The 18324-nt window shown below is 43.2% G+C and overlaps 1 protein-coding gene across 3 annotated transcripts in view; it reads left to right on the forward strand.

The window, feature by feature from the left end:
* The window catches only part of smpd3 (sphingomyelin phosphodiesterase 3), a 97377-nt gene extending 79363 nt beyond the window's left edge, over positions 1 to 18014 (forward strand). For all 3 annotated transcript variants that reach the window (XM_017698802.2, XM_017698804.2, XM_017698803.2), the window contains exons 4-8: positions 2042 to 2203; positions 6012 to 6101; positions 12421 to 12484; positions 14819 to 14981; positions 17419 to 18014. In XM_017698802.2, coding sequence (XP_017554291.1) covers positions 2042 to 2203; positions 6012 to 6101; positions 12421 to 12484; positions 14819 to 14981; positions 17419 to 17520 — 581 coding nt within the window. In that variant the 3' untranslated portion in view covers positions 17521 to 18014. The remainder of the gene's footprint in view (positions 1 to 2041; positions 2204 to 6011; positions 6102 to 12420; positions 12485 to 14818; positions 14982 to 17418) is intronic.
* Positions 18015 to 18324: the final 310 nt, after the last annotated feature.

Consider the following 18324-nt stretch of genomic DNA (forward strand, 5'->3'; position numbering starts at 1 on the left):
TCTTATTTATTAATAATATTTTAACATTAGTAAAGTACATTAGAGTGTCCAAATGCGCAAGCCATTCAGAAGCATAAAGACAAACAGAAGACATGATGTTCTGGAGAAACACTGTCCATATGGTCACCAGGAGCTGGAATCAACTTGTCAGCACTTAATAATAACAACATCTAAGTGGTCATTCTGGGCCAGTGACACTGCTGCCGCTGACCTTACCTACTAACCTCAGCAACAAAGATCAGCTTTGGCCTCTTTTACTTATTCACCCCCACTTCACTGTAGGGCAGCGCTCATAAGGCTACATACCTACATAAGGTTGTCATGGCAACTTAAACAAACCTACATGATCATTTAAAGGGCTTAATCTACTAGGTGTTGTGTGTCATAGAGGCTGGGGTGACACTGGGTGGTGTCATGACACTTTTTTGGGTGAAATGATCCAGCATGACTAGAAACGACTAACTTTGAAGCTTAATGTATGTCACAGTGACACACCGAGCTACGAGGTCTGTCATCAACCCCTTAAAGTCCACGGGTTATTATATACTAAGGCTTATTATTCAATAGCCACAGGGACTCCAATGCAACCGGGTTGACCTATTCTTTCATTATGGAAGTGTGTAATAAAGCTTCAGGCCTTTTCTCCTCTCTTCTTATTCTCTCCTCTTCCCTCCGTCTCTCCTATTTTCTTCTCCTCTCCTGTCTTTTTCTCTTCTCTTCCTCTCTATTTTTCTCTACTCCCTTCTTTCCACTTCTTTCCTTCTCTTTTCTTCTTACCATCCTCTTCTCTTTTTTTCTTCTCTTCTCTCCTTTTCTCTTTCCACTTTTCCTTCTCTTCTCTTTTCTTCTTATCATCCACTTCCTCTCTAGTTTTATCTACCCCTTCTTTCCACTTCTTTCCTTCTCTTCTCTTTTCTTCTCATCATCCTCTTCTCTTTTCTTATTCTCTTCTCTCCTTTTCTCTTTCCACTTTTCCTTCTCTTCTCTTTTCTTCTCATCACCCTCTTCTCTTTTCTTCTTCTCTTCTCTCCTTTCCTCTTCCTCTCTATTTTTCTCTACCCCTTCTTTCCACTTCTTTCCTTCTCTTCTCTTTTCTTCTCATCATCCTCTTCTCTTTTCTTCTTCTCTTCTCTCCTTTCCTCTTCCTCTCTAGTTTTCTCTATCCCCTTCTTTCCACTTTTCCTTCTCTTCTCTTTTCTTCTTGTCATCCACTTCCTCTCTATTTTTCTCTACCCCTTCTTTCCACTTCTTTCCTTCTCTTCTCTTTTCTTCTCATCATCCTCTTCTCTTTTCTTCTTCTCTTCTCTCCTTTTCTCTTTCCACTTTTCCTTGTCTTCTCTTTTCTTCTTATCATCCACTTCCTCTCTATTTTTCTCTATCCACTTCTTTCAACTTTTCCTTCTCTTCTCTTTTCTTCTTGTCATCCACTTCCTCTATTTTTCTCTACCCCTTCTTTCCACTTTTCCTTCTCTTCTCTTTTCTTCGTCATCCACTTCCTCTATTTTTCTCTACCCCTTCTTTCCACTTCTTTCCTTCTCTTCTCGTTTCTTCTCATCATCCTCTTCTCTTTTCTTCTTCTCTTCTCTCCTTTCCTCTTCCTCTCTATTTTTCTCTACCCCTTCTTTCCACTTCTTTCCTTCTCTTCTCGTTTCTTCTCATCATCCTCTTCTCTTTTCTTCTTCTCTTCTCTCCTTTTCTCCTCCTCTCTATTTTTCTCTACCCCTTCTTTCCACTTTTCCTTCCCTTCTCTTTTATTCTTATCATCCTCTTCTCTTCTCTTCCTCTGCTTTCCTCCTCTCCTGCTCTCTTATCTTCTGTCTCCTCTCCTCTCCTCTGTCATATCTAGATGTCAAATGGGAGCTACTGTTGATGACTTTAGTCCATGTTTATAGATGACTGTGTAATACAGCGTCAGAAGCCACATAATCAGGTCTCAGATGGGGGTTTAAACTTTAATTACTTGTTAGCTACATTACATCTCTCTCTCTCTGTCTCTCTCTCTCTCTCTCTCTCTCTCTCCCTCCCTCCCTCCCTCTACCAGGTGATGCATCGGTGCGCTGTGAGCAGCTGGACCTGCTGTTGGAGTGGGCTGCTGAGTTCAGGAGGGCTACGTCCGTCCCCGCAGGTGAAGAGAAAGCTCTGGAGGATCAGGTGGCCTTTGACGTCATCCTTGGAGACCTCAACTTCGATAACTGCTCGTCTGGTGAGAAAGAAACCTGCTCATTTTATTATTTTTATTGTTTATTAATTTATTGTTATTGACGTCAAGCTTGTGACCATAGAAGAACACTTTTTGGTGCTAGGCAGGACCATTTTCCAAAAGGTTCTGTGTAGAACCACCTACAACACATTCTCCATCAGTCTGAAAAACCATTTTTTCATGCCAAGAACAAATTAACAATGCAGATGGTCATTGAGCGTCCTGATTCTATATAGGTACTATGACCACCTCCTCGTTTCTACACTCATTGTCCATTTTATCAGCTCCACTTACTGTATAGCTGCACTTTGTAGTTCTACAGTTACAGACTGTAGTCCATCTGTTTCTCTGATACTCTGTTACCCCCTTTTACCCTGTTCTTCAGTGGTCAGGGCCCCCATGGACCCTCACAGGGTGGGTGATGGATCATTCTCAGGACTGCAGTAACACTGATGTGGTGGTGGTGTATCAGTGTGTGTTGTGCTGGTGCGAGTGGATCAGACACATCAATGCTGCTAATCCAAAAGCCATTTTGTAAGAGTGTAGGGAAACTCAGAGGAGACCAAATGTTGTCCAAACCCTTTAGATGACCAACTAATGAATTAACAGTCCTGTATTTCAAACATTTGTGCATATTTAGCCCTTGCGTTGGACAGGAGCCGCTGACTGGTCTAGGCTTCCCTTCCTCACCCTTATAAGAAGAACTCAGCCTTATTGTTAAATTCTAAGCTTTAGGATGTAAGACATGGGGTATGAGTTTCACATATAGTTTCTATAATAATGCTCATTGCAAACCATCTGAAACCTGCTTAAATTCTCTATAAATATGTGTTTAAATGTCTGCACAAGCAACTACCGACATGGCGGTATTGATCGCCAGCACCTTCTCTAAGTGTTTCCTTTTATTTCTCATAATAAAGCAGCGGTCCAGGATTAGAATGCACTATATATATCCTAATAAACATAACTGTGTGGAAAAAGAAGGAGATGATCCCAGATCAGCCACACAGTGAGGTTCTATATCAGTGCCAGCCCATGTAATCTACTTCTTAGCCCTTGCTCTGCCTCTCTCTCTCTCTCTTTCTCTCTATGTCAGCCTGTCTTTCAACTTGAAGCTCTGTCTCAACTGCTTTTCATTTCAAAGTCCATCTTAATCTCGGTCTGAGAAAGCAGCTGTGAACTTGCTGATGAAGCATCAGCGGCTCTGTCCAATTCAGCACGACTGGACAGGATTGATCAGCTTAATTAAGTGGATCAGCCTGTCTTAGGCGCAGTGACGCCTCCCTGCGCTCCTCTGGAAATGCTCACGCTGTTAGCCTCAAAACCTCTCGGAATTTGCCTCCTCTTGCACTGCTGTCAGCCTCTCCGCTCTCAGCCTTAAACTTTAGTTTCGTCCAGGCGTCAGATGATACTGACCTGGCAATAGAAAAGACTTACTCAGATACCCACATATGCCCCACACTGATGTTCAGTGACTGTTTCATGAGTTTGGAGAAATCTGTCCCTTCTGTTCACTCCACGGAGGAAAAACGTTCCAACGAGACAGAGCACAGTGTGTTTCAAGTAAATTCAGGACATGATCTGCACAATCCAGCCCAATCATCACATTTAAACCCCACTGAGAAGTTAGGGGGCTGTGGGAGGTGCAGGGAAATGTATGGAGAAGAAAAGTCCAGCCACTGAGGATGGAGAGTAGACAGCAGTGAAGAATGAGCGGTAAACAGTTTCTTTAGATAGGGATTCCCGAAATGTGACCTGCTGGCCAGAGGTGTCCTGTGAGGGTCTTGCTTTCCTTTTAAGATTGTTTTTTTTTTAAGCATTTGAAACGTGCTGTACTGTATCGCTTCTACAAAGCTATTATATAACTACGATTAAAGTATTTGAAGAACACTCTAATGCACGTCAAACACAAGGCCTGTGGGCCAGATCAGGCCCACGACACAATCCTATTCGGTTAATATGAGTCCAATTCACAATGCGCTGCACTACAGCCCCCAGCATGCACTGCAACATGAAGTGCGCTCTGGATCTCCTACCCCTACAAAAGTCTATGTGACAGCGGTTACACCTCAATTCTATACAATTCCACACCAGTCAGATCACCAAACAAACTAACTGCAGTTCAGTCAATATAAACCCTTAACGTCAGCTCAGCAGCTCAGAAGCTGAGCCCAAGTCTTAGTGAACTTGTAGCAAAGAAAGGATGTCAGGTATGTTTAAAAGAACATTTAAATTGTGAATACTTCAAGTATTCGTGTAATATTTAAGGTCTACTGCAAGTGTCTGTATTTTACTGCTGAAGTTGCTGAAGTTGACTGTGGGGCAGTCGTGGGCCTTTTTTTTCTCTCGCCCACAGATTTACTACAAAATATTGACAAATGCTGTTTAACAGTGATAAACAGTTTTAGCGTGCATTTCATAGAGGTGGACGATATGGCAAAAATGTAATATTGCAATACTTTAAAAAGGATTTCAATACATGATAGGTCATGATATTTTTAATTAATTTAATTAATTATTTATTTATTTTAAATCTGATCAGTTGGAACTGGGAAAAAAGAATCAGTAGTAGCATGTTTAAAAAAATACTATCAAAAATAGTGAACACAACGATTTTTATTCAATATTTGTCACATTATGTTGAAGAATAGTTCAAACAATTACACAAATACAGTTTAACGAGACGAATTTTGCTCTCTTTATAATGAAAGTACAGTTGATCAGTGTCTACAAGTCCTGACGTTATACACAATGTGTTCAGAAAAGTGTATTGTATTGTACCGTGAAACAATTTATCACAATAACTATGTATATCGCTGCTGTCAGAAGAAAACCTTGTATCTCCAAAACGGTGACTTTACAGGAGAAGGAAAGAACCTACGTTACACTAAAAGTAAGTCAGTGGAACCAGAATTGTTTCCAAGTCATTTTGGGCCGTTTCTTTTGGTCGAATCATCATGAAATTTACACACAATGTAAAGATCAGCAGATATTTTCAAATTAGGGCAAAAACTGAAAAACGTCAAAAATGGAGATATGAAGTTTTCTTCTGACAACATCAATTTATTGTCATATTGCGCAGGCCTAACACTTCAGATAGTTTGCGTTTATTTTCTAAACAAGTGATTTTTACAAAACAGATCATCTCAACTCTTTGATGGACATTTGAATATATACAAGCTGGACAGACTTTAAAATGAATCTCTCTCTCTCTCTCTGTCTCTGTCTCTGTCTCTCTCTCTCTCTTTCTCTCTCTCTCTGTCTCTCTCTCTCTCTCTTTCTGTCTCTGTCTCTCTCTCTCTCTGCCTCTCTCTCTCTCTCTCTCTGTCTCTCTCTCTCTCTGTCTCTCTGTCTCTCTCTCTGTGTCTTTCTCTCTCTGTCTCTCTCGCTCTCTCTCTCTCTCTCTCTCTGTGTCTTTCTCTCTCTCTCTCTGTCTCTCTCTCTGTGTCTCTGTCTCTCTCTCTCTCTCTGTGTCTTTCTCTCTCTCTGTCTCTCTCTCTCTCTCTCTGCCTCTCTGTCTCTCTCTCTCTCTCTGTCTCTCTCTCCCTGTCTCTCTGTCTCTCTCTCTGTGTCTTTCTCTCTCTGTCTCTCTCGCTCTCTCTCTCTCTCTGTCTCTCTCGCTCTCTCTCTCTCTCTCTGTGTCTCTCTCTCTCTCTCTCTGTCTCTCTCTGTCTCTGTCTCTCTCTCTCTCTGTCTCTCTGTCTCTCTCTCTCTCTCTGTCTCTCTCTCTGTCTCTCTCTCTCTCTCTCTCTCTCTCTCTCTCTCTCTCTCTCTCTCTCTCTCTCTCTCTCTCTCTCTCTCTCTCTGTTAGAGGATAAGTTGGAGCAGCAGCACGCTATTTTTACGCAGTACAGAGATCCGTGTCGTCTGGGGCCTGGAGAGGACAAGCCGTGGGCTTTGGGTGAGTCTGCACTCTCCTGATTACAGCCATTACTGCTGGGCCGTGGCGTATTACACGCCTCAGACTGTGACCTGTTTTCATGCACAGAATCATCACAGGAGCTTTCAGGTCCTGAGTTTCACAATCAGATTCAGAGAGCTGAGGAAACGAGAACGCACAGCGCCGACGTTCAGCTTTACTTTCTTATAAACACACCCACCAGCCCATCAACATCCTGATGAATCTGATGAGTTTGGTCCCTTGCAGGAAAGCCTCTGAGCAGTGTGTGGGGGTCTGCAGAACTGGGTTAGGACTGATCTAAAGGGATTACCTCAATAAAAGCCCCTCAGTGCTAAATATATGAACACACAACAAACACATCTGCAAATAAAATGTAACAGCAAATCTGCAAATTTCCCTTACTTTCCACTCAGACTGGCACTTTCAGTAACCAATCAGCAGCAGGCCTGTGGCTTTCGGTGTTCAGTATCATTCCTGCTCTGAGTTACTCTTGTTTTGTTTTCAGATCTGCGCTGGCGGCGTCCAGTCTGCTGTTACGACTTTGTTAGTTAGTTATTCGCACTTTATCTGGCTGTTCTCTATGTGAGGTGATACGTCTGCGCGTCCGCCGTGTTGGAGAGGTCAAGATCCGCTCATGAACAAGTTCACCTGTATTGAGAGACGACGAGTCTCAGGATTAAATCGGCCGCAACTTCCTTACTACTCAACCCATTTTCACCACATCTGTTTTGTTATGGTCCTCAGACAGAGATTAATCTTGGTTGCATGGACGGCTCTCGGTAGCTTTTATCACTCTAATAACTGGTCAAACTAATGAGCCGCCCAGACCAGCAGGAAAGCATTCAGTCTGCGCCTGATGTTAAAAGTTTTTGCACTGGTAGAAAAATAATCGGACACACATCAGCCGATCCGTCAGTGTGCGAGTCACCTCTAATCTCAATACACATAGAAATAAAATAAACCCAGAGACACAGGGAGAAGGACGGAGCCGATGCTTCATGTTCCAGTTTTTCCGTTCCACCTTAAATGGTGCAGCAGGCACTTTCTGGTGCATGAAGCTGCTCCATTTAAGGTGGAACGGGAAAAATTCAAACAAGAAGCTGGCTGATGCACCATTTAAGGTGGAACGGGACTATTCAAGCAAAAAGCTGGCTGATGCACCATTTAAGGTGGAACAGAAAAATTCAAACAAGACACTTGCCGATGCACCATTTAAGGTGGAACATGAAAATCTGAACAAGACACTGGCTGATGCACCATTTAAGGTGGAACGGGAAAATTCAAACAAAAAGCTGGCTGATGCACCATTTAAGGTGGAACGGGAAAATTCAAACAAAAAGCTGGCTGATGCACTATTTAAGGTGGAACGGGAAAATCCGAACAAGACGCTTGCTGATGCACCATTTAAGGTGGAACGGGAAAATTCAAACGAGAAGCTGGCTGATGCACCATTTAAGGTGGAACGGGAAAATTCAAACGAGAAGCTGGCTGATGCACCATTTAAGGTGGAACGGGAAAATTCAAACAAAAAGCTGGCTGATGCACTATTTAAGGTGGAACGGGAAAATCCGAACAAGACGCTTGCTGATACACCATTTAAGGTGGAACGGGAAAATTCAAACAAGAAGCTCGCAATAAGAAGTTAACATCGAGTTCATGCAAGAAGGTGCTAATGCTAATCTGTTATGAATATATACATGGATTAAGGAATGCTGTAACTTATAGAGCTACACAGCTTTAATCATCACTCTAAACAAAAAACTACTACATAAAGTTAAGACCCCCTGAATAGACTATTCAATAAAATAAGCTTAAAATAAAACCAGAGGAAAAACAATGACAGCAACAGGTTCTCTGTTCATCACCAACCACACGACCACATCTACACACACACACCACACAGACAACACGCCTCACACAGACATGAGCGTGGATCACTGCGTTCCCTCTGTTATAGAATCCTATCCCACTTTCTGAGAGCAGTATTCCTGAAATAGTGGAATTTCAGACAGTATCTTTAAACTGCCGCTTTGTAATGATACTGAATGCAGTCCAGCCGCGATGTTGACCTCCCCAAAGTGGCGTGGCATTGACATGCCTGGCTGAACCCAACTAGTATATCTAAGGGAACTTTCCCAGCACAAGATAAACTTTTCTGGAAAGCCTCTCTGTTCCTTCTTCAAAGTGTCCTTCAGATAATTTTTCCAATTAAAACTTAGTGTGGAAGTGGGAGCGTGACGTTTCCTGGACCCTTCCTCTCCAGAGGCTCCTGCATGGCCCTTCAAAGCTTCTTCTTTTGTGTGCCTGCATGCACACAGGGCCTCGGTGTCTGAGCAGAATTAGCCGTGGCGCGGGCACCACTTTCCGCAGATGGTGTGCGAGAGGAGCTGGCAGGAAATGGAGAAGCTTGCCTTCCCAGCGTGCTTTGCATCCGCACTGAACAGAGAGAAGCCTCCTAATGGCAGTGTTGCAGAGAGCGCAGGCAGGTTCGATGGCTGCCGTCCAGTCCTCTACAACGCTGCCCTCCTCCGTGTCCAAACGCTCAGGGGAGCAGGGCTGGAGCAGCAAACATAAAATTGCTGCCAATCCTTCCACAACACTCTTTAAATGTTTGCTGGGGTCAGTAGTCTTAGCTCAAGTTTTTACCAGCAAACTGGACAAATGTTGATGGACTTTTTAGAGCAGTGTTGCTTCAAACGTTGCTCTGGACCTGCTGGACCTGCAGGACCTGCAGGACCCTGTGGAGCTCCTACTGCGGCTTCTGCTCCCAGAAGGATCATTAAAAATGTGTCTTACAGTGTGGAGCAGTCAGAACTGAAATACGGTTTTAAAGTAGGAACGCTGCAAAAAATGATATCTGGTCCAGTAAAATTATCGTAAAATTTGTCGATAAATCAAATATTTCTCCTGTTGAGATTGTTGTAAGCTTAATTTGAGATTATTTCTCTTATTTCTAGACATTTCTGTACTTGTTTTCAGTGATTTTATTAAGTAAAATGATCTCACTGTATTGGCAGAGAAGTTTGCTTGTTTTATGAAACAATGTGGTTGAAACCAGCAACATTATCTGCCAGTACAGTGAGATCATTTTACATGAAATAAGTAAATAATGTCTAGAAATAAGATACAAAATCTTACAGTAAGAGCACAACCTTGACCAAAAGAATAATAAAATAATCATCATTTAAATCAGAATATGAATAATAATAAATAAACAAACAAATAAATTAGAGCAAAAAGCTGGCTGATGCACCATTTAAGGTGGAACGGGAAAATTCTAACAAAAAGCTGGCTGATGCAGCATTTAAGGCGGAACGGGAAAATTCAAGCAAAAAGCTGGCTGATGCACCATTTAAGGCGGAACGGGAAAATTCAAGCAAAAAGCTGGCTGATGCACCATTTAAGGCGGAACGGGAAAATTCAAGCAAAAAGCTGGCTGATGCACCATTTAAGGCAGAACGGGAAAATTCAAGCAAAAAGCTGGCTGATGCACCATTTAAGGTGGAACGGGAAAATTCAAACAAAAAGCTGGCTGATGCACCATTTAAGGTGGAACGGGAAAATTCAAACAAAAAGCTGGCTGATGCACTATTTAAGGTGGAACAGGAAAATTCAAACAAAACGCTGGCTGATGCACTATTTAAGGCGGAACGGGAAAATCTGAACAAGACGCTTGCTGATGCACCATTTAAGGTGGAATGGGAAAATTCAAACGAAGTTAACTTCAAATAAATAAATAATAATAAAATAAACAAATAAATAATAAAATAATGAAAATAAGATTGCAATAGTAAAAATGAAGTAAAACGATATGATATTGACATAAAAAGAAATGTTCGATAAAGCTGTCGGTTATCATGATGGCGATATGAGAAGAGCTAAATTATTATCAGATACTGCACCTCTGACTGGATGTGACGCACGTACGTGTTTTTTGGATACGTGTCGTAGGAGAAGGAGACTGGGTGCAAACGCAGAGGCTTTGAATAGCAGACAAAAACGTACCGTCCAAAAAAACAAAACAAAAACAGCAAACATGACAACAGAGAAAAGCTCAAAATGGAGAAGTACAACAAACCACGGCTCAGAATCTAGTTAAGACAGAGGAAGGCAGGGCCAGTAGTCAGAAGTCCTGTGCGGCTGAGGGTGGGGGAGAGGTGGGCGGAGCTTGGGATGTGACGATATGTAAACAGAAATCTAACTAATTCTCCTTTAAGCAAACAGCCACTACAAAAAAATTACAAAAGCATCATTCACTGATATGCAAAATAAAACGAAATGAAATGCTTTAATAAGGCTGCTAGCTGCTTCCAGCAGAGCTGCAGGCACATTTTTGTGCACTGGAAGGCTGAGAAACCATCAGCATTACCTCAGAAGATTTTTCTATAAAGGCTACAAAATAAATACACTGTATTTCCAAAAGTATTCGCTCATCTGGCTTCACACACATATGAACTTGAGTGGCATCCCATTCTCAAGGGTTTTATGTGATGTCGGCCCACCCTTTGCAGCTATAACAGCTTCAACTCTTCTGGGAAGGCTTTCCACAGCTTAAGGAGTGTGTTTATGGGAATTTTTGTCCGTTCTTCCAGAAGCGCATTTGTGAGGACAGACACTGATGTTGGACGAGAAGGCCTGGCTCACAGTCTCCGCTCTAATTCATCCTAAAGGTGTTCTATCGGGTTGAGGTCAGGACTCTGTGCAGGCCAGTTGAGTTCTTCCACACCAAACTCGTTCATCCATGTCTTTATGGACCTGCTTTGTGCACTGGTGCGCAGTCATGTTGGAACAGGAAGGGGCCGTCCCCAAACTGTTCCCACAAAGTTGGGAGCATGAAATTGTCCAGAATCTCTTGGTGCTGAAGCTTTAAGAGTTCCTTTCACTGGAACTAAGGGGCCGAGCCCAACTCCTGAAAAACAACCCCACACCATAATCCCCCCTCCACCAAACTTTACACTCGGCACAATGCAGTCAGACAAGTACCGTCTCCTGGCAACCGCCAAACCCAGAGTTGTCCATCGGATTGCCAGATTTACAGCGCTTTTGCGGCGCTTTACACCACTGCATTCCACGCTTTGCATTGCGCTTGGTGATGTAAGACTTGGATGCAGCTGCTCGGCCATGGAAACCCATTCCATGAAGCTCTCTACGCTGTTCTTGAGCTGATCTGAAGGCCACATGAAGTTTGGAGGTCTGTAGTGATTGACTCTGCAGAAAGTTGGTGACCTCTGCGCACTATGCCCCTCAGCATCCGCTGACCCCACTCTGTCATTTTACGTGGCCGACCACTTCGTGGCTGAGTTACTGTCGTTCCCAATCGCTTCCACTTTGCTATAATCCCACTGACAGTCGACTGTGGAATATTTAGTAGTGAGGAAATTTCACGACTGGACTTGCTGCACAGGTGGCGTCCGATCACGGTACCACGCTGGAATTCACTGAGCTCCTGAGAGCGACCCATTCTTTCACTAATGTCTGTAGAAGCGGTCTGCAGGCCTAGGGGCTCGGCTTTATACACCTGTGGCCATGGAAACCAAAGTAGGTGAAATGAAAATGGCCTCACTTCGTTGTAATGTAAATGAAGCGTAAAATTGTTTGAGTTGAGCTTGGAAGTCAGTGATAGCCCATCAATAAAAGGTGGTAAAAAGTGCTACCATCTTCCTTTAGCAGGAATTCTGACCGAAAGTCCCAATTTCGTCCTGCATTCTGTTGTTTTCAGTGTAGCACTCAGAAAGAAATAGGCATTTACATTTAGATGTATTCATTTAAAATGCTCTACGCAAGGAACGTTCAGTCTCTTAAGATTAAATGGGACGCAGAAGAGGAACTGATTAAAAAAGCCTCTGAAAAAACACCCTGTTTGGCCAAGCAAGAAAGGGGGAGAGAAAACGAGGAAGTGAAAGAATGACCTGTAAGATTCATGTAAAAAAAATCCCTGAGGGTAGTTACCTGAGTGAGAAATGGAGGAACCGTTACTATGACTCACCGTCTTCTCCAGCAGGCTCGTGGGCGCAGCCTCTGGAACGCAGGGCGCTCTCCAGGGGTTTTGATTGCAGAAGGATGGCAGATCGGTGTTCTTGTAATGACTGGAGTGTCTTGGCGAGGAGTGTTTGAGTGGTGAGGAGATGAATGCGGAGAACGCATGCAAACGCGGGGCTGCACGCAAACGCATAAATATAGCAGCCAAAAGACAAGAGGCCAGATATGAGTCAGTTTCCAGTGGTTGTACAGCCATTATGTCCATCTGAGATAGAAAGCCTCATACATTTGTCCGTGTTTGTGCTTGTGTGTGGGTGGGTGTTTGTGCGCTGTCTAACAGGTACCTTGTTGGACACGAGTGGCCTATATGATGAGGAGGTCAGCTCGCCCGAGAGTCTTCAAAAGTGAGTGTTACACGTACCAGAACATGCAGCTGCACCTGCACGCATGCACACGTCAACTCGTAACACCCTCACAGTCATCTCACACATACAAATATGCAATATTAATATTTTATTTCCCTTTCGGGATTAATAATCACAGTACTGTGCATGTACAGCCAATGTCTACGTACGTCTCGGCATTAAGTGTTTACTTGGTCATAAAACTGCTAATTTTCAAACAATATATATATATATTAAATACAATAAGTAGTGCATTTTTTACCAAATTGTTTCCGAAACATGCCCTTGAGAAAACCAAGTATTATTCAAGTCATCAAATACCCGGTTTATTCACTATTAGAAATGTTGAGGTGCATTTTTCATTCATCAAGGTTCCCTCAAAAGGTTCTACAGTGGTTTTAAGGTCTGATTGTGAAGCTTAAATCAGTTCCTCCAGGTGAAAAGTTGGTATATGTTTTAAAACAGAACAGTAGAGTAAAAGCCTGGAGGCGAGGCGAGGCGGGGTGTGTGGAGTCAGTACAGCTTAGAACACATCATTTCAGTGGATTATGGTTCAGTTATGTTCCCTGACTAAAGATACTGAGATGGAGCCTTGAGGGTCCCACCCCAGAGACAAGAGGGGAACAGCCTTAGTGACAGTTTAGCACCTTTATTTCTGAGAGTGCACAGTAAAGAACCCATATCATGAAAAAACTCATTTTCCTTGATTTTATAAAAGATTATGCAAAAGATGCCGTGGTGGAAGCTGGGAGTCTACACTCTGAGGAAAAGGTACTAAACAGTCACTGGGGTGGTTCCCTCAAGGTACAAATACGAACTTTTCACCTGGAAAAACTTATTTAAGGTTCACAATCAGACCTTAAAGCCACTTTAAGGCTTTATCATCCAAGGGGCTGCATCATCCAAGGCCTCGAGTACAGCTGAGAAATGCAGCCTACATTCTGACAGTTTTTGCCTTCACTTAAACAGTTTAGCAGTTTTTAGCTCAGCTTTTACAAAAACATTCCTCTGCTTGCCACATATTACATCATTCACATCAACGTTTTACCTGACAGCTTATCATTCACACAAAGAGGCTTTTCTCCATTACATTTTTTCGCGCACCAGCTCCTTTCTGATGACGTGACAGAGCGGCCTTGGCAGGCTGTTCAGTTTTGCATTATGTAATATAAAAGAGGAGCTTTCATAGGACAGTCGTACCGAGGAGCAGGTTTCTCTGCCTTTCAAAGGCACAATTCAGGGTAGCCAATCAGAAGAGAGCTCATTTTCATTTACATTTACTGCATTTGGCTGCCACTCTTATCCAGAGCGACTTACAATTTGATCATTTTACACAGGTGGGCGAAGGTGGTGTTATGGGGTCTCGCCCAGGGCCTCTTATTGGTATGATGTAGGGTGTTCGCCCAGGTGGGTGATTGAACCCCAGTCTACAGCGTAGAAGGCAGAGGTGTTAACCACTACATTATCCCAACCAGACATTTTCATATATCAGTTGTACACGCTTAGAAGAAAAAGGTAGTGAACTGTCACTGGGTCAGTACCCCTCTTGTCACTGGGGTGGGACCCTCAAGGCTCCATCTCAGCACCTTTAGTCAGGGAATATAACTGAACCATAATCCACTGAAATGATCTGTTCTAAGCTGGACTGACTCCACACCCCCCGCCTCGCCTCGCCTCCAGGCTTTTATTCTACTGCTGTGTTTTAAAACATTCAGTTATGAAAAGGAACAAATACCACCTGGAGGTATTTTCACCTGGAGAAACTGATTTAAGCTTCACAATCAGACCTTAAAACCACTGTAGAACCTTTTGAGGGAACATTTCCACTGTTTGTACCTTGATGAATGAAAAGCGTACCAGCACAGAACCTTCATTTCTAACAGTGTAGAAATGCTGTAATGAATTACAAAGTTTTGGGTATATAAAACAGCGAAAGTCTTATATTTGGATTTCTGGGGAAAAAATACATAGAAAATGCCCCACTGCCCCATCACTCAACGCGATACTATTCAGTGCAGGTGTCTGTTAGCTGACATAGCGGATCTGGCGGTTGGCGCTTTCCTCTGAGCACGTTCAGCTGTCCTGTGACGTTGCATAAGCGGCAGTTCAAAAAGAAGCGGTGGCTGGTTTCACAGGTCTCGGGGGAAGCCTGTGCTGCCTTCACCCTCCTAGTGTTGATAGCATGTGTGATTGGGGGAGTCCTACCTAGTGGGTGGAATCGGAAACGACTAAATTGGGGAGAAAACTGGGTAAAAATCCAAAAAATAAAATAAAAAGATGAAAGAACAGTGCAGTACCTGCTCAGTGCTACACCTGTGTGTTCTGCTTTAACAGGGTAATGGAGAATGAAGAAGGCAGGAAGGAATACCTGGTATTTCCAGCCAGCAAGAACCAGTGTCCCAACCAGAAGGGGCGCAAGATCCCGCTGAAAGGGAACGGCCGCAGGATCGACTACATCCTCTACAAGGAGGAAGGCCTGCAGCCTGACTGGAAAGTGGTCAGTTCTGATTTACACTTGGCAGTTGTGGTCAATAATGTTCTGTTTCATCCGGTTCAGTTTTATTCAGGCTACATCAAATCATCTTGAATTCCACAATGAAACTACATTTTTCAGATCATTCATTTTATTTCAATTTCCAAGCTGATTGGGCATTGATGGGCTTGACCAAAACCTTGTCCCCCATTTCTGCCTTTAAGCTGAAAAACTGCAAAAATGGGGTGAAAATGTTCACTGTGACTAGTTTCCCTGCTATGCAAAGAGAAAGACAGGACAAACAATGAGAGTAAGTGGCTATTCGGTTTTTGCTGTTGAAAACAGTGTAGCTCTAGGCTGCCACCTTATGGCACAAATTAGGGACTGCATGATGTGAAATGAATGCAATTAGCATCAAATGTCACTGCACTCCTGTTTGTATAAGAAGTACAAAATATTGCATTTGTGTGTAATCTGTTATATTTGTTATATTCATATAGTGCTTTAATGTATTCTATATATATATATACAGGTGCACTTTGTAGTTCTACAGTTACAGACTGTAGTCCATCTGTTTCTCTGATACTTCGTTACCCCCTTTTATGCTGTTCTTCAGTGGTCAGGACCCCCATGGACCCCCACAGAGCAGGTACTGTTTGGGTGGTGGATCATTCTCAGCACTGCAGTGGTCCTGACCACTGAAGAACAGGGTAAAAGGGGGTAACAGAGAAACAGATGGACTACAGTCTGTAACTGTAGTACTACAAAGTGCAGCTATACAGTAAGTGGAGCTGATAAACTGGACAACAAGGAGGTGGTCAGAATGTTATGCCTGACTGGTGTTTGCTTGCATATGCATATCAGTGTGCAAACTATCCCTTGGTGTTTGGGGGGTCCCATGTTGGCTGACTTCTAACTCGCTGATGCCATCTTCAGTGGCAGCAATATGTTTGCTTTAATAACAGAAATGCTCTTTTCTAATTTGGTAAATGGGCTCTTCTTCAGATTAATTGGCATCTTCCTCATCTCCTCTTCTGTCTTCAGTTTGAGAGGTGTTTAATAATTCACTCTGTCCGGTAAAATTAAGGAAAGTTTTCAGATCTACAAATATGCTGCGGCATACTGCAACATTTTTCAGAGGTATCCTGGGCATAGTTACAGTTACTGGGCTACAGATGACCAACTGGATTAACCGGTGTGTTACAGCGCCCCCCTGAAACAGACCAGTGCTGCATATTAGTTAGTTAATATCAACAGATGCTTGCCATTGTGGCTGAAGCAGCTAAACAATGAGCTTTCCCTGAATTCATATTTGAGTGCCTAATTTTCCTTGGAAAGCATAACGTAATGAAATGTTTATTTTCAGAAACCCCCGAGAATTCTGACTGAGACATTCGGGGGGTCTAAGAGGTTAATTAGGAGGTCGCAGCCCACGCAGGACCCCTGTATTTCAGACATCTGATCAAAAATCAGTTAATTATATCACATTGTACAATTACGATGCTATAAAAATAACATTTGAAAAATTTCAATTAGCTTATATAATAGAACCCAAATTATATTTGCCCGTGACACGCCACTTAATGTGTGCTGGAACTTTGGTGCCGAAGCTTCAGCGCTGTCCAGAAAAATGATGCCACGTTGAGATGTAGTGGTCCTAACATGTCATTAGGGGAGCCCCAATGGAGAAGTTCAGCTATAAACATCGGAAACAAAAATGCTTTAAAAAACACTTGGCAAACACTCATAGCAGAGCACTACATTCAAAAAGCCATCTAATAATAATGACGAAGTAATTATGAAACTAATACGGACTATTAAAGGCAATGCGAGTGTGTGTGAAGTTCTTCTGCAAGTGTTTATGAGCTTGTTGCTCAAGTTTAAGTCAACATCAACACAAAGTAAAGCGGTTAGATGAAGTGATTATATTTATTGTAAATGACTGTAACTGGTTATAGATTATAGACTGCTAAAACGATCAATTAACGGTAAAAGGAAAGCTTTGTTAACAAGTTAATAACATCGTACGCATATGGGTTTAAAATGTCCGTGTGATTTAATGCACTGCAATTGGTCTATTTTAACACTTATGGCATTTGGCAGACGCTCTTATCCAGAGCGACTTACACAGGCAGGCGGAGGCAGCGTTAGGAGTCTTGCCCAAGGACTCTTATTGGTGTAGTGTAGGATGTTACCGAGGTAGGGGACTGAACCCCAGTCTCCAGCACAGAAGGCAGAGGTGTTGCCCACATTTACACCAACCACATTTAATATAATGTAATAATCTATTTTCATATTCCGTATGTTCTACATATTTTGACAATATGATGATTTTTAATTGGTATGGCCATAGCCACAGTTAACTGGGACTTGTTGTGTCTGAGTCTATATAAGGTTCTTCTAAAAGAGCGACTTCAGCTGGTTCAAATGGGTTAATGACACCAGTCTTGCCTCCTTACAGGACATTGAGGAATTCAGTTTCATCACCCAGCTGGCCGGCCTGACTGACCACCTCTCTGTGGCTGCGAGGTTGGCCGTTTCCACGGGAGAAGAGGAGTCTTAGGACCTGGCTGATCTTTTACACAACGCCACGGACAGAGGGAAAAAGAGGGAGAGGGAGAGGGAGATGGAGAAATAGAAGGAAGGAAAGACGTAGGGACTTCCAGCTTGTCAAGACGAGGAAATATTTTTTCAACCTGGTGAACTGAAATGATCTCTTGAAGTCCAGAGAGCAAGAGAGGTGCAACTGCTTGGCGTTTACTGAAGCATGTTTCATAAGACGCGGCAGGGGGGCACACGCCAACACCCCCCCGCACAAGCGCAGACACACTCCCACACAGATCCCACACACAGCTCCTCCTGCGAAACGTGCCCTTTTTTCGGAGTCAGAGATAAAAACAACGACCTCTCACTCTCTCACTTCCTCTTTCGCGGGGCTCTCCACACCCCTAGAACGAGAGTTTACGTCCTTGCTGTTATCTGTCCCTCGCCTCTGCTCTTCTGACGCTTCTCTGCGGCCCTGCGGAGGGAGGCGGAGCCATCTTTCTGGTGCCATGACCTGGGGGTGGGGGGGTGGGGGGGGGGGAGAAAAAAGTCTTTCAGGGAAAAAGAAGACTGCATGAGAGAAAGCCTGGATTCACAGTATTGCACGAGCTGCCACTTTATTATAAACACCCAAACACACGATGCTGACGTGAGTCCACTTGTAGAAGAAAGGACCTTTCCCACTCCTTAACCCCTTTAGCCCTCCTCGAGAACCTCAGCGAGAAGTGTCTTTCTTTTCTAACCTCTTTCTAGACCTTTCTATGGGGGAGCGTGCAGTCTTTGTAGGGAGTTTGTATATTGAACCTTGAATTCTCTTCCAGAT

This window comes from Pygocentrus nattereri, chromosome 8 (genome assembly GCF_015220715.1).
Source record: "Pygocentrus nattereri isolate fPygNat1 chromosome 8, fPygNat1.pri, whole genome shotgun sequence".
Taxonomy (NCBI): Eukaryota; Metazoa; Chordata; class Actinopteri; order Characiformes; family Serrasalmidae; genus Pygocentrus; species Pygocentrus nattereri.